Raw genomic sequence first — 27,332 nt, forward strand, 5'->3', positions numbered from 1 at the left:
CCTGAAATACTTTCCCCAGATTGAAAGAGCAGATTACTCTACTGGTTTCCTATGGTCAAATTTATACACAAAATAATATAGACATATGACCAATTTTTCCCACTATGTCAGGGGACAGTTCTAAACTTCTATTAAGTGCCAAGAAAACATTCCATCTAATATAAAGTTACTTATGATATTTATCAGATGGGCTTCATTAAATACTATGGTGATGCTGTCCAGCATGGAGGCTAATGGCCGGCCATGTGTTGCCAGAGGGCACCTGAAATGTGGCAAGTCTGAACTAAAATGTGGTGTAAGCATAAAACACATTGTAAATTTCAGAGACAGTATTAAAATGTAAAACTTCTCCTTATTTTTTATACTGACTCTACATTGATAACATTTTAAATACACAGAATTAATGAAATATATTATTACATCAATTTCACTGGCTTATTTTTAATTCCTAATGTTGCCACTAGAAAATGTAAAATTAGGGAATTGCATTATATTTCCATTGAACAACGGTAGTGTATAGTGTAAAAAACAAACCCACTGAGCAAATAAACTATTCTAATAAGAAGCATCAAAAGTTCTAGATGTACAAACGGAATATAAAATGATAAGCATACAGGATTTTGAACAAATATTAAAGATAGCAGAAGGACAAACATAGTGAATAAGAAAGTCTCTTAATCATAACATTGTGTCATAAAATATAATGAGTGTCATATCATAGTCACTCCGATTTAAGGAAAGGACACTTACTCTGGGAAATTTTGTCAGAAAAACAAAAATGCATGTAAAAAGCTTAATAAGCATGCTCTTATTCTACATTTATCAACAGCTGGATATCAATTTGTATATCAACCTATATGGTGACTATTACTATAAATATATATGGTAATATAAATTCAAATTTATATTATGAAGTATATAAATATAAAGTTATAAGTTACTATAAATTACTACAAATTTATATAAAGATAAAATTTATGAAGTTTTTATGCATTATTTTCTACTGGGAACTAACACACCTTTTAATTTTTAAATAAGTTACTTAATTGGAAGAGTTAGTGAGAGAAAATTAATTATCTTAATTTTGCTTCATATATGATCCACAGCCCAGTAACTTGCTAACACTGAAAAAAATCTGTTTTTTGGTGCACATGTATCATACAGAATTGTACACTGAATTTTTTATTAATATATTGAGCTACATTTTCAACTAAAGAAAAAGTATTATACCATAACATTAAAAATATATTAAGGCACTTACAAAGTTGCAATCCATTTCCCTAACTATTCAGTCTGCTAATCCTATAATTCTTTTCAAGGAATGTTTAAATTTCTCCATAATAATGTTTTCTACTTCCAACCTCACCCTCTTTATTTTCAGTCTTTAACAGTTCAGACCTCTTATGAACATGTTGTTAATGATGGTATATTGAAGCAAAAATTAAAAGATAAATCAACATATCAAAGTTAACAATCCAATGACAAAATGAATTTGTTAATCTCAATATCAAAATAGTTTCTTTGCTTCTGAAGTTTGATATCTCAAAAGTAATTATTTATTGAAAAATGTTTCCCCAATCTAATAGTCTAAATCCTCCACTTCCATTAATTGTTCATAAATGGTGTCTCTGTGTATGTCTCTCTCTCTCTCTCTCTCTCTCTCTCTCTCTCTCTCTCTCTCTCTCTCTCTCTCTTGCTCTTACTCTATCTTTCGTGTATGTGTAACCCAGATTGTGCATATATTTTATTGACCATTTCAATATCTGTTAAGAATCTCTAAGAATATATAATACTCATTTATCTGCACCTAATTTTTGGTTATACAAGACTTGCTACTTAAGAACATTTTTCCTGATAATATAACATTTCAGGTAATGAAATAGTCAAATTATAGTAAATGGTTTCCTAAATAGCCTTTGCACTCTTCTTAATTACCACATTATCAATTACTAAAGTATCGTGACCAATGTCCACGAAAAAAGCTTTCATATAAGTAGAAGAATTTATAATTTTAGGGTGTATCCTATAGAAACACAGTGCATTAATTATTACTGCACTGTTGGAAGCATACTACCAGGTTTCAAAGTCTGGCTCCACCTTTTATTACTCATATGACCTTAAGCAAGTTACTTCTTTTCCTCAGTTTCTTCATCTTTAAAATGGAATTAATATAAGATCTATCATTTATCGTAAAAGTTAAATTAAGAATAACATGAAAAATGCTTAGAGAATACCTGGTACAATAGAAACATTCATCAAGTCATATCTTGGATAGGAATATTCAAAACCCCCAAATCAAAAGAAAGAAGAATCACATTCCAAGTTAACTCTGATACTCAAAGCCACTTGAAATGTTTGCAACTTTAGAGGGATATTGAAGGACAGTCATAGAAACACACCTTTCAGAGATAGATAATACAATATCTACAAATCTGCAAACAGGATTGAATGCTCATGGATACAACGAAATCTAAACTTACACTCCTCATTCCTAAGTGGTCAAATTAAAACCATCTCCCCAACTTGTAAAAATTATTAGGAAAAAGCTACCAGTTCTGCCCAATTCTAAAAATTTAAAATCAATTATATGATAAAGGGCCGAAAGTCCTTCTTTACTTAAAGCAGCATTATTTCTTTTTCTATTTTTCTAGGAAGCAAAATTCATTTTCTCTGTGAATCAAGTTTAATGAAGCAATGGCGCATAAGTTTCCAACAGAAAACAGAAAGTTTTATAATAAGATTTTACTCCAGAATGCATATCAAATTCTTATAAAGGAAACCCAAAAAATTAATTCAATGAATACCTGGCAGAAATGCAATGATCAGTGGTATAACACAGGTTATCGCCAGGAGTAAATTCCAAACCATGACTTTTGGACTTTAGGACAATCATGCTTGAGATACAGTTTGAAGACTGAAATCCTTAAGTCTTATAGTTATTTGTTGATAGCTAAAATGTGATATAAAATTTTCACCTCTCTTTCATCTTCCCTTATCACTTCTTTTTTAAAAAGGAAAAAATACTACTTTTTTCAAATTTTTGGACATTATTAGACCATGTGTGAGAATATATGGGCAAATGTCACATATATGCATGAAAGTGTCTGTCCAGTTGGACATTTTCCTACCTATGCAGCAAAGAAATGAGAGAGGCTGCCCCTTTGGCATAGGCTGGGCTTCTGAAACTGTTCCTGTACCCACAGGAGTGCTCAGGGAGCTCACTCCCATCTCTGGGTGTGGTTGCTGGTTTCTATGGATTGCAGAGAGAAGGACTTTGCTTGCATGCTTGCATCTTGAGCTTTGACTTCCTGTTTCAGCTCCATTTACCAGTGAGATGTGGGCTGGGGTTTAGGGCATTAGCCAAGTGGAAAATTAAAAGAGCCCTTTACTACTTTCCCAGTTGTCATTCTCTTTTGTCATGAGTCCATTCAGTCCTTTCTGGAAGCACCTAGAAAGGCAATTATCTGGAATTTTGAGCATTTCTGGGTCCTTGGCTTGAATACTTGAAGACATCTCAATATTAATTCTACTTAAAATGGCAGAAGCACTGGAAAAATGCTCAAAGAAGAAAAGGAAGAAGTAGTGTATTTCCACCCTTTTAGTCTTTAGCATCTACTGTGATATGCAGGGGGAGAGTGTCCTGCAGAGCTCCGAACAACCATTTGCTCTACCAATCCCCAGACACAATTCTAGGGTTTCTTTGTGAGATAAGTCTAGTCCCTGTTTCTGCAGGGGGAGTGAAGAGTGTGTGTTTGGTGCTCAGATTTATTCCCTTGAATGGTACAGGATATAAAGGTTGTAGGAATCTTCAGAGAGATTTTAGGATGCAGAAATTTGAGAATCTCTGATCTACAGCTAATAAACTAGACATCTACCAGTCGGAAGCCATGAGAAAAACATCAGGTCCAAAGTGAAAAATCTTTATTGCTGTAAATGATGAAAATCTCTTTTAATCTCCAAGTTGAAAGAAGATACACTCTTTTAAAATCTCATGTAAACATCTCAATGTCATTTGAAAAAAACAGACAAAATATGCAATCTAAAAATGGAAATTAAAAATTAGGGCCATTTCCATGTACCTGCTTCTTAAAGTATATGTAGTTTGAAAAGCATGAATAAAAGAAAAGAAAATGTCTTACCTCCCATCTCGATCCCAGTCATAAACCTCTACTTTGATTGTTCTGTCCATGGGAAAAACACACATTAACATTAATTAGTATGATCAAAATAATATGATTGAGAATTAAAAACTAATTTGTCAGATATTCTTGACAGATAAAACAGTGCAAGCTTGTAGATATTTACAAAGTAATTTAAAAGTGATTTAGCTAATTTCATTGCTAGAATTCACTTCAGATTTTAAGTCAATTTCTAGAATCTATGCTGATTCTTTAATGGGAGTAGAAAAAGTACATGGGATGCAGCTCCTCAACCAGGAGGCAGGCCCCCACTTCCACACTTTTGAAAACCACTCTCTTGGCACAGTATTTTTCAAAGTCAGAATCATATGGGGACTTATTAAGACACAGGTAACTGGACCTCTTGTGCAGTTTCTGTCTCAGTCGGTCTGGAATTGGACCTGAAAATCTGAATTCCTACAAGATTACCAGATGGTACAAATACAACTAATCACATTATAAGAACCACTTTCTCAGAAAAAGAATGAGTCCAGTTAAAAAATTTGCAGTCTTATTAAATAAATAACATGATAATTAAGTAGCATATCACATTGTTCAAAGTAAACTTAATGACACATTGGTAATCAAGTATTCCTTGTATAATATTGGTTAATAGAGTAAACTTCCTTTTTCTTTTATGCAAATAAGATAACTTTATAATTTACTTTCATTAAAAGAGAAAAAAATTGATTTTAAGAAATCATCAGGAATGTGGGAATATCTTCAGGACCACCTCATCTGGGTACTCATCAAAACAACATTCTATATCTATAGAATTTCTATGAATTAGCAACTATGACATCACTTGTGCCAAGTAACATTTTCAAGACTTTGTGTGACAACAATGTGATCCTTGTCTTGTAACTCCAGTACATGTACTTACTCCACTCGAGAAGGATGTATTATATTAAAGCCTTGAGGCAATGAGAATTCCGAAATGGCTCTCAAATAACAAGTTAAAGCTTAAATTAATGTTCAATATATCTTAGATATTTTCTTTTTTTTTTACCTTGGATATTTTCATGTGTAATATTCTCACTGCACATTTTCATCTTTGGAAAATCAGTTTAACCAAATTTTAATTAGCCAAATTACATCTATTGCCCAAATCATCATCGAATAAGAATCATTTAAAATTTTTTTAATAAATCAAACAACCATTTATAAATACATATTTACATAAGCAAAAAGCCACCATTTAAAAAATAATCTTGGTTCAATTATTAGATCTATACTAAACATCTGAAATCCTCAGCGAAGTTGCCATTTATTTTACCTGTCATAATCTCCATTGCATAATGCTCTGACTGAGATCTTGAACGCTTGCCATACTGGATTTAGAGTGTTTTTGACAACTTCAGTTTTATGACAAATTGTAAAACTGTAAAAAAAAAAATGTTTTCAGTTACTTTCATGATTCAGTTATGATATAGTGTTTTAATGCCAATCCTCTTTCTTTTTATGCAGAATAAATGTTATTGATCCCACACTTGTTGCTACACCATTTAAGAAAAAGAGAATGACATGAAAACTTTTAAGATTAGCTCACTATAATATAAAACAATGAGATTTTGCTATAAGTTTATCACAACTGTTTTTCCACAGATTCAATAAACCTAAAACTATTTTATAAGTTATTTTTATAAAAACTCACAGGCCATATATAAAGATGATCTATAACTCTAAAAAGAATGATTTTGTTGGCGTGTTGGAGAGAAAAATCTGGTTGAAGTGAGTTTAATAAGGAAAAGAAAAACTAAGAGTCGTGTACAATATTTTTGAAGGGTGCAGCTGTGAAATGAAAAACAGAAATGGAGGGTAGCTCAGTTGAGTTGGGTCTTCAATGAATCCCACAATGTGTTCAAGGTTTGGCCACCATCTGCAGTGCCACTGGGAAACAGTGGAACCTTGAGGAAGTGGGGCCCAGTGGAAAGACATTAGGTCATCAGAGATGTGTCCTTGAAGGAGATATGGAGAGTCTTTTCTCTCTTTCCAGCCACCATGGGGTGAGTACCTTTGCTTTACCATGGGCTCCCCACAGTGATGTTCTGCCTCAAAATGGGTCCAAAAGCAAGGGAGTCAGCTGACCATGGACTGAAACCTCTGAGAACATGAGCCAATATGAACTTTTCCTCTTTTAAGTTGATTTTCTCAGATTATTTTTTCCCAGTCACAGAAATTTGAGTAATACAATAGCTTAAAGTAAAAAAAAAATAGATAAGGAAAAGGGTTTTTGTTATTTTTATTATTATTATTATTATTCATGACAGAAGAAAACAACTACCAAGATTGTTTGACAAATGAAAAGATCTAGCAGAGGGGAAATCATGTGATGTATCAAAGAAAGGAGAAAAAGACTGGAGCAATGTACTTCAGATCAATGACAGTAGACAAGATAAAATAAAAACCAACTGACCATCTTTAAAGCAACATGCTCAACAGTCTACTGACTTTTGGGCTAATTTGCTTATGGTTAAGTGAAAATTTCTGGTATATTCCTAGTGTCACCAGTCACAGTGATTAAATAATTTGACACTTAAAATTTTTCCTCATAAGAAAGTGACTCATCTTCTTAGTGAGATATTGATGAGTCAGGTAGTCATTTTTCTCCTGTTAAACATTCTCATTTGTAACACATTAGATGTGATGGGGACAGAAAAATTTCACCAGTAAGAATTCCAGAGCTGATGTAGTTGGTGGAAATTCTAACAGGATTCTGATGTAGCTTTTTCTAATATTCAGGAGTAAGGATACGAATATAAATGTGTATAGATGTCTATCACAAAAATATTGTAAAAAAATACTCATTAAATAATCTATATGAAGATACTTCAACCAAATCTATTTACCAAGATTACTTACTACAAAGGTCGAGTTACTAAATAAATGTGAAAGCAAAAAAGAATTTGTAACATATATCATTAGAGGTTTTAAATTAATATTTCTGGTAGAAAAGAAGTTACTTCTTTTTAAAATAAAATAAGCCTCACACAATATGAGTGAGAGACAGTTTTTGAAATAGTTCCATGTTCAATTAAATAAAAATAAAGCAAAATCTTTTGAGTAAGAAACTGACATACATGTAAAAAGTGAGGAGTACTTCAGAGCATTTTACTCATTCACCATCAAAACAGAATGATCTATATTAATTCATTTATTAATTAATGAATACACTTGGCTCTAGCTAGTGAACTAGTTATCTGTGTCTAAATATATATGGAAAGTTTTCTGAAATGAGATTTATCAAAATTTAGCAATTTCTGCTTTATAATTTTAAATTATATTCTTTCTTAATAATTATTTTTTAATGATTGAGTATCTTTCTTAAAAGCATAATAACATTTTGCAACAAAGGCATAACTTGTAGCATCCAATGTATGATACCCTGAACACCTATGCTTGTACAACTAATCTTTACAAATAAAGTAGTAAGAAGGAAAATAGGAAATTCAGTAAAGATATAGTTTGGTCAAGAGAAGACAAGAACTTTGTGACTCCAGAAAATCTGAATCATTCCTTTGTTTCTCTCTACATTTGAAATGCCTGGGAAACATGATGACTTTCTTCAATATTTTTCATATGGCTATAATTGATGTACAAATGCAACTGACACTCTTACATTTTAACCACCAAATTCAAATGACATATATAATAATAAGGCACTACAACAAAAATATCCAACAGTTACTTAGTAGGTTCATCAGCAAAAATCTCACAATAAGTAAAGCATCATTTTAAACTGCCCAGTGCATTCACTTTAAATAGCAAACTTTCTATTTCAACTTGACATCTTATGAGTTTCCACATAACTTTAACATGTTGTGTGATTTTACTTAAAGTATAGCAGTACTAACAAATTATTTTTCATTTTATGCCCTTCACTCTTAATTTACTCTTAATTATTGTTATAAAACAATAATAATTATAGCAATAATAATAAGTATGTTTAAATTCTTCTTACTTGCTAGAAAAACTTCTAGACATTTTGTGTAATAAGTCATTTAATTCTTTTAACAATCCCGGAAGGTAACTATGATCATTACCTCAATTTATACATTAGAAAACTGAGTCTCAACATAGTTTAATGCCCACCCACAGGCCTATAGCTATTAAGTAACATGATTATGATTTAAACCTTGACAACATAACTTTGATAATATATTTAACCACTAAATTTTTTCATGAATACTGACAGTACAACATGAATCACAGAATATGATAATCAAATATACTTAATGGTCATTATTTATGCTAAATTATGCTCTATAAATCATAGACATGTACTCAAAAACACAAAAAAACAATCTAATAATAACTAGTGAAAACATCAAATTTTACTATAATATACTAAAAAAAATTATTGACTTTGGACTCAGATATTACTGGGGAAAAAACCACTGTAGCATAAAAAGCAATCCATATAAGTTCATATCCTTCTAAAGAAAATGGTTTAAGAGTTCAATAATACAACAAAATACATTTGTTTCAGCATTTTGGGTTTCTACACAATATCATTCTTCCACAATCCTAAGGCAATATCATAATTGCAGAAAAAGTAAATAGGAAATGTTTCTGTGAAACTTAAAATCATTCATCTTAAGTATCAAATATAATATACAAAATGATTATGAAGTTATACATTACTACTGAGACACAAAATTCACATCAATTTTTAAAGTACCAAAATATTTTCCTCCATTTATCAACTTAATATGCTCCTCTGACTCAAATGTAATAACTCAAATATCACTCTCACCAAAGAGTTAAAATGAATAAAAGATAAATCTACCTGCCATCTTCATTACTTCGATAAAATACAAGAAAAGGGTCTGATTTTCCAAAGAAATCCTTCTTGTCCAATTTGTTTGCACAAAATTGCATCAAAACAGCATCCTGAAAACAAAATTAATAAAAAAGGCTCAAAAGCTGGGCTATCAATAACTAGAAATTGCAGACCTCAAGCAAGACTTGACAAGAAAACAAATTTGTCATTTTAATGCAAATGGCCAAGTGTGGAAGAGCTCTACACAACATAAAATCTCTTTTTCAAGGATTGTGGAACTTTAAAAATTGCCCTGGAAATTTTCATTCAAGTTACAAAACTTACTTATCAAAAAGTGTTAACATTCTTTCCCTAAAAAGTGATATTAAGCTAAATGTCTCTGGGTATTCAAGATTGCCATACATTGAAAACATGATTGCCATACATGTTTTCAATCACTTAGGTACAGATTTAGAACAAGCCATGCACCTGCCATGTATTAGATGTTGAAATACACTAAATGATTTGAAGGCAACACGATAGACACACTCTGACAACATAGTTCAGGATCTTTTTTGGCAGGGTTGGTGGTGAATTCTTTCTTAAATTATAAACAAATACATCAAAATGTCTGAATAACACTTAAAAATAATTTCTATGATACTGAGTTTCAAGAAAATTAAAAGAGTTTCCTTCCTTTCACTCTTTTAATATTTGCATGTTAATTATTATACCAAACCAATCATTGCTATCAATTCATGTATTCAGGAACTCATAATCTACATGATTTCAATGTAGGGAAGTTAGACATTAATTATATAAGTTTTTGTTTAAAAGGTAAATGATGTAGAGTTCTTTAAAAATTAAAAGTAATACTTTGGAGATCTTTTTGTTTGTTTTAACTGACAGGAGATGATAAAAGTTTTAGGAAGAGGTAGAGTGGCAAAGCAATTCAGAATAAATGAAGAGATCTCAGTTTTGAATAGTATGTGGTGGAAACATTAATGATGCCTAAAAAGATCAGACTTATTCACCATTTTATTTGGGGGAGTCCAACAATACTTATTAAGGTATTCACAAAATTATTATTATTTACTTTCAATTCCTGAAAACAATGAAAAGGATGATGCTCTCTTTATCATCCATCCATTCATTTACTGTGCAATTATTTCTCAAGAAATATCCAAGTCAGACTTGGAAATAGGGTGAATAGACAATTTCTTCATTTAGAAAGTCATAGTTCTAGATTTCCCCTCTCCTCCATTCCTCTCCCATCCCTTCTTTAGATACCAAAGATTGAACTCAGGGATGCTCTGCCACTGAGATACTTCACTAGCCATTTTTAATTTTGAGACAGGGTCTTCCCAAGTTGCCCAGGCTGACCTTGAACTTTAGATCCTCCTGCCTCAGCTTCCTGAGCAGCTGGGATTACAGGTGTGCGACAGCACATACAACTCTAAATTTCTCACTTTCAGAGATAATGGTATAGTGTTATTTTACTTTATTATTTAGCATATAGCTATGATAACTTCTGTCAGGGGAACATAGCCAGGCATATTGATAATATACATTTTGAAGAAAATTGAAAGAACAGAAATAAGAACAGTATAGATTTCTGTCACCTCCAGCGAAAGTAATCAAATATGATCACTTTACTTCCTAATTCGAGGGCCAAAGATTAAAAATTTCTATACTATCCACTAAGGAAGTAATGAGAGAATAATCGCAAGAACAGAATTAAGAAGGAAGGACTGTTTTGTTTTGCTTGTTTCCATATATTTTTATATATACATATATGGAAGTGCTCTTGGGAAAGAGTGGTTTTCTAAGAACACGGGACATCACAATGACATTGTTCTTGATGCAGAAAAATCACTCCTTCTCAATATACCCCTGTGAAGTGCATGGAACAAAACACAAACTTCCAAGGAACATATACTTAAAATACAAAAAAGATGTAAAAACTGGGTGCAGTGGTACACACCAGTAATTCCAGCTACTGGGAAGGCTGAAGCAGGAGGATTTAAAGTTCAAGGTCAGCCTCAGCAACTTGGTAAGATCCTGTCTCAAAATTTAAAAAAAAAAAAAAAAATTAAAGCCCTGGGGATGGATCTTAGTGGTAGAGCATGCCTGGATTCAATCTCCAGCATCACTAAAATATAAAAATAATTTTTTTAAATAAATAAATCATGTGTATTTTAAATTGTGAATAAAACTTCAAAGATATGTTATTTTTAAAGCATGAACTTTACATGATCATTAGTAAGCTTAATATCAATATTTCATATCTCAAATTTTATTCCTTAAGTCTGATAAAAATGAATAACTGATTCAAAATAAAGCTTAATGTTCTTCAAGGATTTCCCTTGCATTTAGGATAAATGCAGAATTTTAAACACCGTTTCAAAAGCCAGCATCAAGGGCTGGAGATGTTGCTCAAGCGGTAGAGCGCTCGCCTGGCATGCGTGCGGCCCGGGTTCGATCCTCAGCACCACATACAGACAAAGATGTTGTGTCCGCCAAATACTAAAAAATAAATATTAAAATTCTCTCTCTCGCTCCCTCTTTCTCACTCTCTATCACTCTTTCTTTAAAAAAAAAAAAAAAAAAAAAAAAAAAAAAGCCAGCATCAAATGTGCTTTGACAGGTCTTTTCTACCGATATCTGGGGAAGGTTTAACCCAGTTATCCCCTACTGCCAGTCCTGGTCATCACACCTGGACACATTTCTTTCCCAATCTTACCCAAGCTGTGCTCTCTGTTGGAATTCTTACACTTTGGCTGACAAACCACTGCTCCTGTTAGGTCTGAGTTTAAATCTGCATTCTAAAAGAAGAATGCAGTTACCCCCTCCTCAATATAAATCAGATGCCCACTGTACTCCCTCATATACATCTGAATCACTTAGAATAGATCATGATATATTTATCTGTATATTGCCAGCTAGGTAATGTCTGCGGTTCCACCTAACTAAGTGTTCTTTAAAGACAAGGACCTCCTCCCACCATTACATTCCAAGCAACCACTCCTGGGACATTACAACATTCTGTAAATATTACTGAATCAAGACGTCAATCATGAAAGCAAAAAATATTCTTTGCTGAATATTTTCAAGCTACTTTTAAAACACATTCCCAGTATGACTTAAATGATATTAGTTTTCACTGTAATTCCATTAAATAATAAAAGTATATTAATACTAAGTTAAGAAAATTAGAATTATCAAATAAAAATAAACATTTTTATAAATTTAATATTTATACGTATCTAAAATAAAGCCCTTTTTTCCATACATAGTATCCACCTGGAAGAGGTATTAGGAATACTTAAATTTTTGGAAAAGAACTTGGGAAAGTTTTCTTGCTGTTGACCTTAACTATATATATATATAGGATTTGATGCCAAAAACACAAGATACAAAAGCAAAAATAGACCAGTAAAATTACATGAAAATAAAAAGTTTCTGCACAGTAAACAATCAAATAAACAGGCAACTACAGAATGGGACAAAATATTTGTGAAACAAATAAGTGATGAAGGGTTAATCTCCAAACTATAAAAAGAACTCTACAACTCAGTCAGAAAAAGAAAAAAAAATACCAATTCAATTTAAAAAATGGGCCAGGGAACCAAATAGATGATTCTCCAAAGAAGACATAAAAGTAGCCAACAAGGTACATGAAAGAGTCCAAATATCACTGATCATCAGAGAAAGATAAACTAAAATACAATGAGATACCATCTCACCCTTGTTAAAATAGCTATTACGAAAATGCACAGAGAAAAGCTTACAAGTGTTGATAAGGATATAGAAAAAAAATCCTTATAGCTGTTGGTAGAAATGCAAATTAGTGTAGATACCATGAAAAACAGTATGGAGGTTCCTCAATAAATGAAAAATAGAATTACTCAATGATTCAGCAATTCCATTTCTGGGTTCATAGCAACAGAAATTTAAAACAGTATCTCAAAGAGATATCTGTACCCTTTGTTCACAATAGCTAAGATACAGAAGCAACCTAACTGGCCCTTCAGTGAAGGAATTTCCAGAAATGTGTGCATGTGCTTGAAGGTTTTTTGTTGTTTGTTTTGTTTTAGGTGTGTGTGTGTGTGTGTGTGTGTGTGTGTCAGAGAGAGTGAGAGAGAGAGGGAATATTATATTATTCAACCTTATAAAGGAAGGAAATCCTGTTATTTTTGATAGCATAGATGAACCCAAAAAATATTACATAAGTGAAATAAGCTGGACATAGAAAGATAAATAGTACACAATGCCACTTATACAAGGAATCTAAAATAGAAAACTCACAGAAGCAACAAGTAGAAGGATGGTTGCAAGGACTGAGAGAAGGAGAAAACTGTAAGGTATCAGTCAAAAGGCACAAAGTTTGTTTTGCAGAATGAATAGTCCTAGAGATTTACTGAACAATGTGGTGTATTGCATACTTAAAAATTTGCTAAAAAGGTAGATCTTAAGTGTTCCTATCACAACAACAATAATAAAGAAGTTCGGAGAAACTTAAGATAGTTTATAGTATAGATTGTGCTGAGTTTCACAAGTATATATTCATCTCCATTCATCAAGTTGCACACATTAAATATATAGAGCTTTCTGTATGTCAATCCACCTCAATAAACTGGTTTTTAAAACAGGATAGTAGCCTTTAAATTGCAGAAATTAAAGATCTAAGTATATAACATTCCTCAGCTGACTAGCAAAAGAGACAAGAATGAAATTCAGGCGCTTAGACTCTAAAGTTTAGGCTCACTGTACAAGTTAACAACCAATGCTTGTTTGAAAGAAAAAAGAAATGTAGCTTTGTATGGTGTTGAGTGTGAAATAAAATTATTTCATTTAAAATTCTAAGTGATAATGCTTGATACTTTAAAAATTCCCTAAAATATAAATTCAAAAAAACTTAATTCTTCCATAAACACTATTTTGAACACACTTGTGCATCTACTATATTAGTATAGAATGAAATTCTGTTTCTAGGTTTATTATTAATGATGCTGACCATCATAAGGCTATAACTAAGAATCAGAACTTAAAGAATATACAATGAGGGGTTGGGAATGTGGTTCAAGCGGTAGCATGCTCACCTGGCATGCACAGGGCACTGTGGCCTCAGCACCACATAAAAATAAAATAAAGATGTTGTTGTGTCCACTGAAAACTAAAAAATAAACATTAAAAAATTCTCTCTCTCTCTCTCTCTCTCTCTCTCTCTCTCTCTCTCTCTCTTCAGATGTTCTTCAAGCTTTCACAGTAGAAAAGGGGAAAGTACCCAGATCCACAAGTAACTAGTTCTACTTCATTTGCATGGAAACCATGAAGAATTTCCAAATTCTTCTAAGCAATACAATAGAACTGAACATGAAAGATATTTAAGATACAACCTGAACATCTCTGCTCAACCTATACCCTTGGTACCTTAATTCTATTTGAAACAGGACTTATAACAGTGTGTTCATGGCAAATTTAAAACAGAACTATCTTAATGAACTCAAGGTTTTGACAAACTAGCATAGTAATATTCCCACAAAGGACATGTATCTTATTGACCATGAACTTCCTTTTCTCCACCCTCCTTTATTATTCTGCAAAGCACATATTATCACAAACATACATGAATTCAGAGACAAGAAGCATAAAATATGACTACTTCAAGCCATCAGGCCACTTTAACAAAAAAAAAAAAACAACAACAAAAAACGAGGACAGTGGGGAGAAGAGGGTATTTCTGTATTTAAATAATGATACTATTTTTGTAAGGCATTATAAAAATATACCAAGTACTTTTATGTACACTGTGTTATCAAATTTAATGCTATGGGTCAATTATCAGAGCTCAAAGAATTTTTGAAGATATTTCAGTAGCTAATTCACATGTTTTATTTTTTTTCCTTTAAATATGGAAAGTAAAACTTGAAGTAGTCCAGTAAGTTGATAATACAAAGTACAAACTCATAGTATGACTAAAATTCTATTTCAGTGTCAGGGATTTTAACACTGCAGGTAGTTTCTGGGTTTTTACAGATGAGAAAAGTAGTGTTTGTAGTCAGCCTAAGAAGACAAAGACATTGGGAGGATGAAAAAACAAAAATCCTCAATTTGCAAGAGTTTTTAGCTCCTAAGATTCTAACATTTTTGCTTGATTCTTATTTAATTCCCTTCAGAATTAAGCCTGTTTTCATACTCTCCTATGATTTTGTTTCCTGTGATTATTTCACCTTTTCCTCCTCCCTTGCCCATTAGGATCCCAAAACTATGTAATCAATTTAAATACTCAGTTCCTATCATTTCCTAGTCAATAATATTGTAGTTTTTCTGATAAGATTGTCTCAGAAATATACTGTAAAATAAATCCACTGTATTACCTAAAATCTAAAAATCCTCAAGATAATAAAACACTGTTACTCTATATAAAAATTGATGCTAAAGTGAAAGTATTAAGTTTTTGGTATTCTTCGGAAGTCTCTGTTCCTAAAATCATCAAGCAGACATTGAAAATAAAAAGCCCTAGAGGTATAATCTAGGGCAAACTTTTTTTTTTTTCCTTCCAGAAATAACAATTCCCAGAGATTCACTGGGCCACATTTTAAGCAGATAATATTGATGGTGGATTCAGCAAGCCATCATTACCTCCACTGCAGCGTGTCACAGCTATCACCCCATTTCTTGTTGAGAGTGAAATTATTGAAGATGAGTCAATGGGCATATCAGCAAATCACAACTAAAAATAACACTTTTCTAAAAATACAGTCAATGTACTCTACGAGTCGAACTCCCATTTCTAGTGGCAGTTGGTCCATTCTTCAAATATGAACTTCCCAAGCTAGCAGAAGATGGAACCAGTATACATTCTGGGGTAATTCTGTTAGAAATATGAGGAGAAATACTTGTACAGAAAGGCTAAATCGAGTGATCAGAAATGTTCCTTCAAGGGGATAATGGCTCCGTGGTAGAGTCCTCACCTAGCATGTATGAGGCACTGGGTTCAAACCTCAGCGCCACATAAAAATAAATAAAATAAAGGTTAAAAAAAGAGCAAACTCCTTCAAAATTAGGCATAAATCAACATTTACCAGTAAATGCGTGGATCTGGATACTATCATGCTAAGTGAAATAAGCCAGTCCCCAAAAGCCAAAAATTGAATGTTTTCTCTGATATGTAGAAATTAACCCACAATAAGAGCGGAGAAGGGAAAAAGGTAGATCAGGCAATGGGGGATGGAGAGAAGAAAGGGGAGGGATAGGAAAAGGGAAGACAGTGGAATGAATGAATCTCACATCAAAGTTAATCTCACCATCATGTACATACACAAGTATGGGGTCCCAACTAGACTAAGGTATATTACCTGCTTTTATAATTATATCAAAATGGATTCTACTGTCATGTATAACTCTACAGAACTAATAAATAAATTCATTATTAATTAAAAAACAAAATTAGATATAAATCTGCCAAATTTCTTTCAGGAACTGAACCAATTGGTGTAACTGACAATACCTTATAATAATGCCTAGAAAAAGAGACATTGATAATGGATTTTAGTTTAATACTTTTTATTCTTTATAAAGCTTATTAACTATGGTTTCTCTGGTCAAAGTTCTAAATACCAGGAATAATATTTTATGAATAATAGAATGATATAACACTTAATTTCAAATTTTTTGCTAAGATTACTTCAGAATTAATTATTTAAGTGGAATTTCAGAAAAAATATTTCAAAGAAGCATTAAAAATGACTTTAAACAAAGAAACATTTACTCACCCTGCAACAGTTTAATTCCTCAGCTGTAAGTATGATGGTACCACACTTCCTCCCTGGAATTCCTCTAGAACAACAAAAATATATTTATCTACATTAATCCCTTATATTAACATCCAATATAAATTAATGTGCTATATTTTCACGTGATCAAATAAAGAACATACTACTAATAGATGACTCTTCTCTAACAAAATAAATTCCCAGGCTCAACCCTTAGTTTATCCTATAGAGATCCACATCTATCGATTAAGCTAAACTTTTCACATTACTTCACCATGTTATTCCTCTGCTCAAGAATCTTCAATATCTCTGTATTGTCTAAGATATACCATACATAACACAGTGTACTATAACAAAACTTTCCCTTATGGTGTCTTAAGGTTTCAACTATGGTATTAAAAACCTGCTTGGGCGAAGGGATGTGGGGATAGGAAAGATAGTAGAATGAAACAGACATTATTATTGTATATTTATATGTGACTCCATGACTGATATAATTCTGCAACAAGTACACTCAGAAAAATGAGAAATTACATCCCATCTACGTATGATATATCAAAGTGCATAAATGCATTCTACTGACACGTATACCTAATTAAAACATATTTAAAAATTAAAAAGAACAATTATATATTTAAAAAAGATCGAGTAGCTCATATAGCAACCATTAAGGAAAACATATTGGCATTGTCTGCACCAAGTTACAATGTATTTGTTCTATGCAAAATTCCAATTGTTATCAGTTATTTGCTGTTGTGTACAACACTGAGATGTGTAAAGGTATATTTAAAGTAGAACTGTTCATCCCAGCAAAACAAAAGGAAATCAAGTACCACCCCTATTATCAATTTTTAGGAAGATAAATGACAATTATTTTTGTATATTCACATAGTTCAATACTATATATAGGTGAAAAAAAAAAAACAACTACCTGAAATCTTGCCTTCCACTATTTCCTTCTTCTTTCATCAAAAAGGCTCCTTATTTGTGCTTCTCTTCTCTTTGTGTTCACTGCCTGGATCTGACATACCATAGCTTGCTAATTGTTCCCTACATGTCTCAAATTTTCCATAACCCAAGATGAAGTTCCAGGAAAATCTTATACCTTTTCTGTATACTTACTTGCACTTGAAGTTAGTACCATACAGATTAGCATTTAATTAGTCCTAAATTGTTAAAATGACATATTTTGCCCCTTCTTTTTTCAAGTTGGTAAGTTCTATGGCAGCAAATGTCATGACATAAACCTCTTGCTAATCCACAGAGTTAAACATCTACGCATGGCAGGTACACATTATGTAAACAAGCATGTAATATATAAGCAAACCTAAGCAAAATAAAATCCACACTAAATTTAATCTCTACATGCTTTGGCTTTCCAGCTGACTCCAAGAACAAAGTCAATATTCTTACATGCAAGATTGCGTACAGTGCTTATGGTTTGGAAAAATGTCCCCCAGAGTTCAATGTGTTAAAAAAAATCAGTCCCAGGGTGGTGCACCAGGGTTAAAAAATCAGTCCCAGTGTGCTGTGGATTTTAGTGGGTAGAGCTTAGTAGAAAGTTCTTAGGTCATTAGGGATATGCTCTCAAAGAGGATTGTGGGAACATGGCCCCTTCCTGTCTTACTTTACTTCCAGGGTCAGGAGGGACGTAGTATGCTAGTATGCTCTAATATAACTCCCACCATGATGCATCACTTTTGCCAGGGATCCAAAACCATGGGTCACCAGAAGTGTGAAACAAACCTTTATGTTTTATAAGTTAATGGCAGTTTTGTTTTTTTTTTGTCACAGTAGCATTAAGCTGATCAACATAGTTCCCTACTTATATAAGGAAATATACAGACAATTCCATGAGAAGTTTCCTAACACTCTAATGGTGTATGTTGTGCTTCTTTGCCCTGTCATGAACCATATCCCAGACCCTCCTGTGTGTCTTGGAAACTACAAATGGTAGCAACAAAAGTACTTTTGTCTTCAAAAGTATAATTCATTCCCAATAATTTATTACAACATATATGCAACCAGTTCCTAACCCCTCTTATCTCAAAGTATAGAATTGTAGTCTGAATATTATGATTGAGAACAAGGTGAAATAATAGAAAGTTATAATACTACGGTTGCAAATATATTAATATAAATTATGTTCACTTGAAACCTACTGCATCCTCCCTCTTTGTTCTCAGAAATCTTCTGGAGCATGCCACTCAGGCTTATACTAACAATGCCAGCTCATAGCTTGTGGGATAAATTGTCTATCACAAAATCTGGTCTCCACCACATCCTTATTCCCCATCAGGTAAATTGCACATGTCAGAATCTTCAATTTCTTTGGATCCTTATGACTAAGAGCTCAATTAATCTATGCACATTTTTCTTAAAATATTGCATATATCATTTTTAGCATCCTTCCAGTGTGCCTTATTTTTTATAACCCAGTAGTAACTTTCTTTTCTTCTACTGTTAATCACAAGATTTGTATATTCAGCATGGTGACAAACTAAGCATCTGGACTGAGCATCTACCTGGAAATACTATAAAATGCTGAATAAAATATGTCAAGGTTTAGATAAATGTTCTGATAACCTGGCAGGAAAGCAAGGACCAATTAGAAGCTGAAATGAATCCAGGGGAATTTGTTCTTGGGCTTCTCCTTTATCTTCCCCTTCTTTTTTCTTTATGGTTTTTTAGTGCATAGAGATAAGAGAGGGGAGGAAGAGGAACACCCAAAGTGGGAGTTCAGCGGAAAGTTTGAGTCTTAATGACTAGATTGCTTGACCATAGCATGAATTACATACAAACATTCACTTTGGAGGGACTTACAAAATAAATCATTGCCTTAAAACTAGATGAATAAAAGAAAAAAAAACAGTTCTAATAATTTAAAACTCAATGAGGCTTACTGTCTTAATTGCTACCACGTGAGTAATTAATCAAAACTTCAAGAATTCTGTTTAATTCAATTGATCATAGGTGCCTGGTAAAAGCAGGTTTGCCTTTAAATTGGATGCTAAAATATTTTCACATTAAAAGTTTTAAAAGTATACATCAGTTTGTTTTTACATATCACAAAATACTCAAGGACAAATGCACTATGTATTGGAATCTCCAAAACAATTGGTTACAGAATCAAACACAGATTTAGAATACTGAAAGTATTATTCACAGTACCAAAAATATAAGCATGTATAATTTATCCAAAATTGAGAAGAACTGAAATGTAGTAACTAGCAAAGGATTATAAAAATAACTAAGAACACTTGAAATAGCATTGAGATCCCATAAATAAATTCAAACATACAAAGTCAACCAACTTTTGACATAGGCACCAACAGGACACACGGAAAATAGAGAAGTCTCTTCAATAAATAGTGGTGGTAAAAGTAGATTTCCACATAAAAAAGAATGAAACTGAATGATTATCTTATTTCAAACAAAAAAAATATCAATTTGAAAATGGATAAAAGACCTAAATATAAGAACAGAAACTATAAAACTACTACAAGATAACATAAGATAAAAACTTCTAGATACTGACATTGGCAATGGTATTTTGGATGTCACATCAAAAGCTTAGGCCATAAAAGCAAAAATAAATCAACATGACTACATCGAGTTAAAAAGCTTCTGCACAGCAAAGGAAGCAATTAACAAAATGAAAGAACAACCTACATAATGGGAAAAATTATTTGCACACCATGAATTTGATAAGAGGTCAGCATCTAAAATTTTTAGAGAACATGTGAAACTCAAATGAAATAAAAAACATTTCTCCATTCTCCAAAGAAGACATAACAATGACCAACAAGTATATGAAAAGCTGCCCAATATCATTAATCACCTCTCAAATCAAGCCTATAAGATAGCACCACATACTCATTGTTAGGATAATAATTATCAAAAAGGCAAAAGATAATGAATATTGGTGAGCATTTGCAAAAGAGAACTCTTGAACATTGGTTGGTAGTGACTTACATTTGTATGGCCATTATGGAAAACACTATGGATGTTTCTAAGAAGTTAAAACAGAACTACCATATGACCCAGCAATCCCTCTTCTTGGTATGTACTCAAAGGAAATAAAATGGCCACTTAGTAAAGGTATCTGCTTTCCTGTGTTGACTGTAGCACTATTTGTGATAGCCAAGATATTGAAAACACCTAAGTATCTACTGACAGATGAGTAGATTAAAAAACAGTGGTACATACATACAAAGGAATATTATGCAGCCCTTATAATGAACTAGATCCATTCTCCACAACATGGATGAAACTTGAGAACATTATGCTAAGTGAAATAAGCCAGTCCCCGAAAGAAAAATACTTGCATTATCTTATATGAATAATATTTTTAACTATTCAAAAATACAGAGATAGAGAAGGAAATGGTGATTGTCAAAGAGAGGAGGAAATGAGAAGATCTAAGCCAGAGAATACAAAGTAGAAAATATTAGGATGAACCAATCTGAAAATCTCATGAATAACAAGATTATGGAAACAAGATTGAACTGCATATGAGATGCATGCTGAGTAGATTTCAGCTGTTCTTGCCACACACAAACACAAAAAACAGGAAACTGTTTACTGAGAGGAGAGATACATGAATTTACTTCACAATAGTAACCTTTTTACTATCTACAATATCCTATAACATTATGCTGTACACCTTAAATATACACAATGAAATTAAAAAAAAAGAATATTTGGAAAAAAAAACAAATAGAACTTCTATAAACAATAGTAACTATCATTAGGAGCTGGGGCTAAGTGGTAGAGCACTTGCCTAGCATATTTGAGGCACTGGATTCAATCCTCAGTACCACATAAAAATAAATAAATAAAGGTATTGTATTCATCTACAACTTAAATTTTTTTTAAAAAAATCATTAGATTATTACTACTGTATTTCTATTTTATTACAAATAATAAATAATAAAACAGAAATATAAAATCCAATGAGTAGATTTTATAGTAGATCAAACAGAGGGGCCCATGTCTCTAAAGAAACAAATTTCCTGCTCCCCAAATGTAAACACAGGATAATAGTAGTAGATATTTCAGTCCAAACATTGAAAAAAGAAAAGACAGAAGGTGAGTTTTATAAAGTCCAGCTGAATGCTATCAGTTTTCACGGCAGCACCCCTGGGTTGTTCTTCCTTTTTCATAAAAGGTAGCAAGAGCCTGCAACTGGCTAGCCTTATCAGCTTGTATCCTGCCAGTAGAATATAGGGGTCTGACAGCCCACTTTCATTTGTACTCTCCTCCACTCATTCAGTTCTGAGACAGCAGTGTTTCTGCCTGCAACAAAAATTTCAATTTTTTGTGAGGCTCCTGCACATGTCCTGGGCAAGAGGCTCCCCCACAGGCCATTTTTGGATGTATACAAATGGATTACTCCTACCTGAGAGAACTTAGGAGTCACTTGGCCTCTTCAAAGAGCCTTTTGAGTGACTGAATACTAACATTTTTAGATATCAGTAACGTTTAGCAGGAGTTGTAGTCATATCTCCAATCTTTTTCCTTGCATGAGTCTTTTGCATTTAAAAAGGCTGAGGGTTTCCCAATTTATCAACTCTTCTCAAGATAGTCTATTTTTTTCCCAACATATTCTTCAAAATTCTCTCATCTTCAACCCACTCCTTGATTTAAAAGCTACTTATAATCTTTTAGCTTTCTATTATGGCAGCATTCAATTCCAGCTACCAAAATGTTTCAGTTTCCTATTTCTATTTTTCCTATTGTTGCCCTAACAAATTACCAAAACCTTAATGGGCTAAAATAATATTCATTATCAGGCTATTTTGTAGATCAAAATTTCTGCAGGCTCAGCTACACACACTGCTTAGGATTTTGCAAAGCTGAAAAATAAAAAGTGTCAGCAGGTCTGGGTTTCTATCTACAGGATCTGGGAAAGAATTAACTTCCAAGCTCATTAGCAGTTGGCAGAACTCATTTCCTGGGCATGATTTCCAAGGACTCCCTACAGCTTCAAGTCAGCAAAGGCAGCTCAAGTCCTTCTCAAAGTTTGATTAGAGAAGCCAAAGAGTTGGCTTCCCCACCTGTTGCAATCTTTCTGACTTCCTCTTCTGCCTTTTCTCATCTGTTTTGAAGGGTTCATGTGATCACAGGAAACTTACCTAGATACTCATGATAAACCTCTCTCTTGAGCTCAACTGATTACCAATCTTAACTAGATCCACAGATTTCCTCTCTCCATGTAAAGTAGCGTAACTATGAATGGGACACCATACCACAAGTCACAGAAGCCAAACTTCTCCACTCCACACTGCACACACCCCCAAATCCCAGATTTTCATTCCAATGTATATGATTGTTTTTATTGTGGCATTGCTTGTATAAGAAAAAAAAAACTATTAAGAAGTCCACTAGCTTGATATTAGGTAAATTTGTAATTCACAAAATGGATTACCACACAACAACAACAACAAAAAAAAAATAGAAAAGAAAAGAAAAAAAAATATAGCAAAGCAACAAATAAAGCCAAGTGCCTAATATTAGGTAAACTTGCAATTCATGAAACCGATACAGCAATGAAATAAATGAATAAACTACAGCCTCACACAAGATTAATGATTCTCACAAACTATTTTGAGCGAAAAAAATCAAGTCATACAAAAAAATATATTATGATTTCAGTTATATTAATTGGAAAAAAAATGAAAAAAACATACTTGATATTATGAAAGAGTTGTCATAGGTTTAATATTTTTCAGAAAACTAACCTGTTTTTGATGACTAAAAGCAACAATGTCTTCAGTAACATAAAATGTTTTCTGTCTCAAAATATCTCCTTCATTAGCCTTTCCTAATGTTTAAAATTTTCAGGATCTCAAATTTATCTTTATGCTGTTCACCTGGTAAAATTGCCTTCATTTTCCAAAGTCCAACCCAGATGTCACTTCTCAGTCTCCCAAAATGAGAGTTAGTTCTTACCCCCACCTCTCTCTAAGTTATAAACCTTCATACTGTGGTACACTGAGACCCAGTACACAGAGATTACAATGAGAGTTTACACAGGGCAGCTTAAATCCCATATCCATCAACAGATGACTGTGACCTTCAACAAGTTGCTTAACCTTTCTAAAACTCAGTTTCCTCATCTGATCAAGATAATAATGTGTTTTAAACATCATATGCATAATAAACATAGCACAGGGTAAGTATTCAATAGATTATAGTATTATATGTTTACATACATCATTTCCTAAGGGTAGTGAATTCCAGAAACTGGAAGACTATGCAATGCTCCTTCTATATGTCTACAACTAGAGATGTCTGTCATTTGTTTAGATATCATCTAAACATTTGTTGAATTAAATAACTTTTGATTTAAGAGAATGATTTCAGGAGGCCACAGCTAAATGATATAACTCACAGTGGATGTACAAGACTAACAAATTAAGACTACGATGCCTAGCCATGCTAAAACCTAGCACTGATAAGTTTATTATACTATCTCTCTGGTGAGAATATAATAAAATGTAGTACATTCTTTGAATGTGGGCAGGACGAGGGTGGCAAGTGATAAAGAAACAGAATGGAGGTTCTTCATACAGAATGTTGGACAGCTAAAGGGGAAAAATGGAATTGTCAAATGTTTTGCCTTATCAAGGGATATCCTTGGGACCAAATTTATCAACTTGGTATACAGACTTGACCAATCTCTACTAACCAGCTAATTCCCACATTGGAGAGGTTGGGGGAAAAGGACATAGGCTTTAATCAGGGTTATTTCTTAAAAGGGTAAATAATGGAGCAATATTTTTTGTATGTCACACCATCTATTATGACTGGAGCAAAAAAAAATTTTTTTTTAAAATATTTCAGGATTGACTTTTTAAAAAAATTAAATTAAAATGTTAATGCATAATAGCCACATCAATGTTTATAGCAGCACAATTCACAATAGCTAAATTGTGGAACCAAACTAGATGCCCTTCAGTAGATGAATGGATAAAAAAATGTGGCATATATACACAATGGAATATTACTCAGCAATAAAAGAGAATAAAATCATGGCATTTGCAGGTAAATAGATGGAGTTAGAGAAGATAATGCTAAGTGAAGTTAGCAAATTCCCAAAAAATAAATACTGAACGTTTTCTTTGCTATAAGGAAGCTGATTCATAGTGGGATAGGGAGTGGGAGCATGGGAGGAATACATGAATTCTAGATAGGGCAGAGGGGTGAGAGGGGAAGGGAGGAGGCATGGGGTTATTAATGATGGTGGAATGTGATGGACATTATTATCCAAAGTACATGTATGAGGACACAAATTAGTGTGAGTATACTACGTATATAACGAGATAAGAAAAATTGAGTTCTTTATATGTAATAAGAGTGTAATGCATTCCGCTGTTATAAATAAAAAAATGTTAGTGTAATTATAAGAATTACCCAGTAGCACAATGAAGTATTTCACTGTAAACATTACACTCTGATTTAATAACACTTAGATAATTAATGGATGAGAGTTGTGTTTATACTTTAAATGTGCAAGGGAAATGACTTAAAGCATAAAGGAAAAACTTATAAATAAATAATTAACTGAAACTGACCCTTTCAGAAAAATGCAAAAGATGTAATATTAAAATAAACATATAAAATACATCTGTTATTCATCAGCATTAATTATTTCATTCTAAGGAATAAACCTAACATGGAATTCTGGATTTTCCTTGTTAGTGTATGAATATTTTTAATCCCCAAATGAATCTTAAGTTCCTAATATATGAAACTGGTAGTCAAGATGATCATATGATTCTTGTCATTAGTTCTATTTTACTATAAAATGTTAACAAAAAATAACTTGTACTCAATATTTATTTTTAATTCCAAATAGAAAAAAATCACTTATCTCTACAGAATTGCAATATATAAACATAATATAATTTGTGCAACACTTGGACATTTCAACAATATAATTCTGTCTACCCAAGAACACGGGAAGTCTTTCCATCTTCTGATATTTATTCAATTTATTTTCAGTGTTCTATAACTTTCATTGTAGAGATCTTTCACCTCCTTAGATTGATTCCCAAGTATTTTATTTTATTTTATTTTTGTTTTTGTTTTTTGAGGTTATTGTGAAAGGGGTAGTTTTCCTGATTTCTTTCTTAGCAGAATCACTATTAGAGTATAGATAAGCTATTGATTATGACTGTTGATTTTGTATCCTGATACTTTGCTGAATTCACTTGTCAGCTTTAGAATTCATTTATCAGCTCTGGTGAAGCTTTTTGGGTCTTCTAGGATCATGTCATTAGCAAACAGAGATAGCTGGGTTTCTTCTTTTCCTATTTGTATTCCTTTAATTTCCTTCTCTTGCCTGATTGCTCTAACTAGGGTTTCAAGAACTACACTGAATAGCAGTGGTGAGAGTGGAAATCCTTGTCTTATTTCTGATTTTAGAGGAAATGCTTTCAATTTTTCTCTGTCATTATGATGATGGCCTTGGGTTTTTCATATCTAGCCTTTACAATGTTAAGCAAAGTTCCTTCTATCCAAAGTTTTTCCAGCATTTTTAACATGAACGAGTGTTGAATTTTATCAAAGGCCTTTCTGCATCTATTGATGATCATGTAATTCTTGTCCTTAATTCTATTTATTTGTTTTTGGTTTGTTTTCCTTAATTCTGTTTATGTGGTGAATTACACGTATTGATGTGCATATGTTGAACCAGCCTTGCACTCCTGGAACGAAGCCCACTTGATCATGGTGCATTATCTTCTTGATGTGTTTTTGAACGTGGTTTGTTAGTATTTTATACGAATTTTGGTATCTTTGTTCATCAGGGATATTGGTATGCAGTTTTCTTTCCCTGATGTGTCTTATAACATAAACATTTTTAAAAGATGCCTTGAGTGCTTATGCTTTCACAGGCATTGTACTAGACAGTTGTTGAGAGCCACAGCCGAAGGGGCTCCAGCAAACTTTCAGACTGCCAGCTGATGATTGGCTCACAGCGGCCCCAGCAACACCTAGCTGATTGGCTCCTCTGTGGAGATGCTCATTGAGCTGTTTCCCTGCCCTTTCAGACTACCAGCTGATGATTGGCTCACAGCAGCCCCAGCAACATCTAGCAACATCTAGCTGATTGGCTCCTCTGCGGTGATGCTCACTGGGCTGTTTCCCTGCCCTTTCAGACCACGGAGCTGCTCATTGGGGGACCTTTTTGGCTCCGCCCATGCAACCCAGCCAATCGGCCTCAAGAGCAGGAGGATTGTGGGAGGAAGGTGGTTGGGGTGTGTGGCTTGTGGGAAGCCAGTGGTGGCAGTTGGGCTCTGAGGGTTTTTTCCTGAGGAGCTGTTTTGTTTATCTTGTGTGGTTCTAAAAATAAAGTTAGTTTCTTTTGACAAGTGGCTCCTGAATTGTGCCCAGCCAGACTGCGGCAGACAGTGAAGGCACAAAGTGGAAGAAGAAATGGTTCCCAGCCTAAAGGAACTGAGTAGAAAGGAAAAAGAAAAAAAAAACAAAACACACACACAGAAAAGTTACCATCCATAGCTGATGCAGTAACAGTAAGAAGTGACTGGGAACCACGACTGAAATGAGGTGAAGGTTCTGGAACACCAAAATGGAACAATAATCCTA

The 27,332-nt window shown here is 33.1% G+C and overlaps 1 protein-coding gene across 1 annotated transcript in view; it reads right to left on the minus strand.

The window, feature by feature from the left end:
- Positions 1-27,332, minus strand: part of Cpne8 (copine 8) — a 198,158-nt gene that overhangs the window by 79,714 nt on the left and 91,112 nt on the right. The window contains exons 7-10 of the mRNA XM_076852766.1: positions 16,719-16,782; positions 8,968-9,071; positions 5,455-5,559; positions 4,140-4,181 (exon numbers count right to left, since the gene is read on the minus strand). Coding sequence (XP_076708881.1) covers positions 4,140-4,181; positions 5,455-5,559; positions 8,968-9,071; positions 16,719-16,782 — 315 coding nt within the window. The remainder of the gene's footprint in view (positions 1-4,139; positions 4,182-5,454; positions 5,560-8,967; positions 9,072-16,718; positions 16,783-27,332) is intronic.

This window comes from Callospermophilus lateralis, chromosome 4 (assembly GCF_048772815.1).
Source record: "Callospermophilus lateralis isolate mCalLat2 chromosome 4, mCalLat2.hap1, whole genome shotgun sequence".
Lineage (NCBI taxonomy): Eukaryota > Metazoa > Chordata > Mammalia > Rodentia > Sciuridae > Callospermophilus > Callospermophilus lateralis.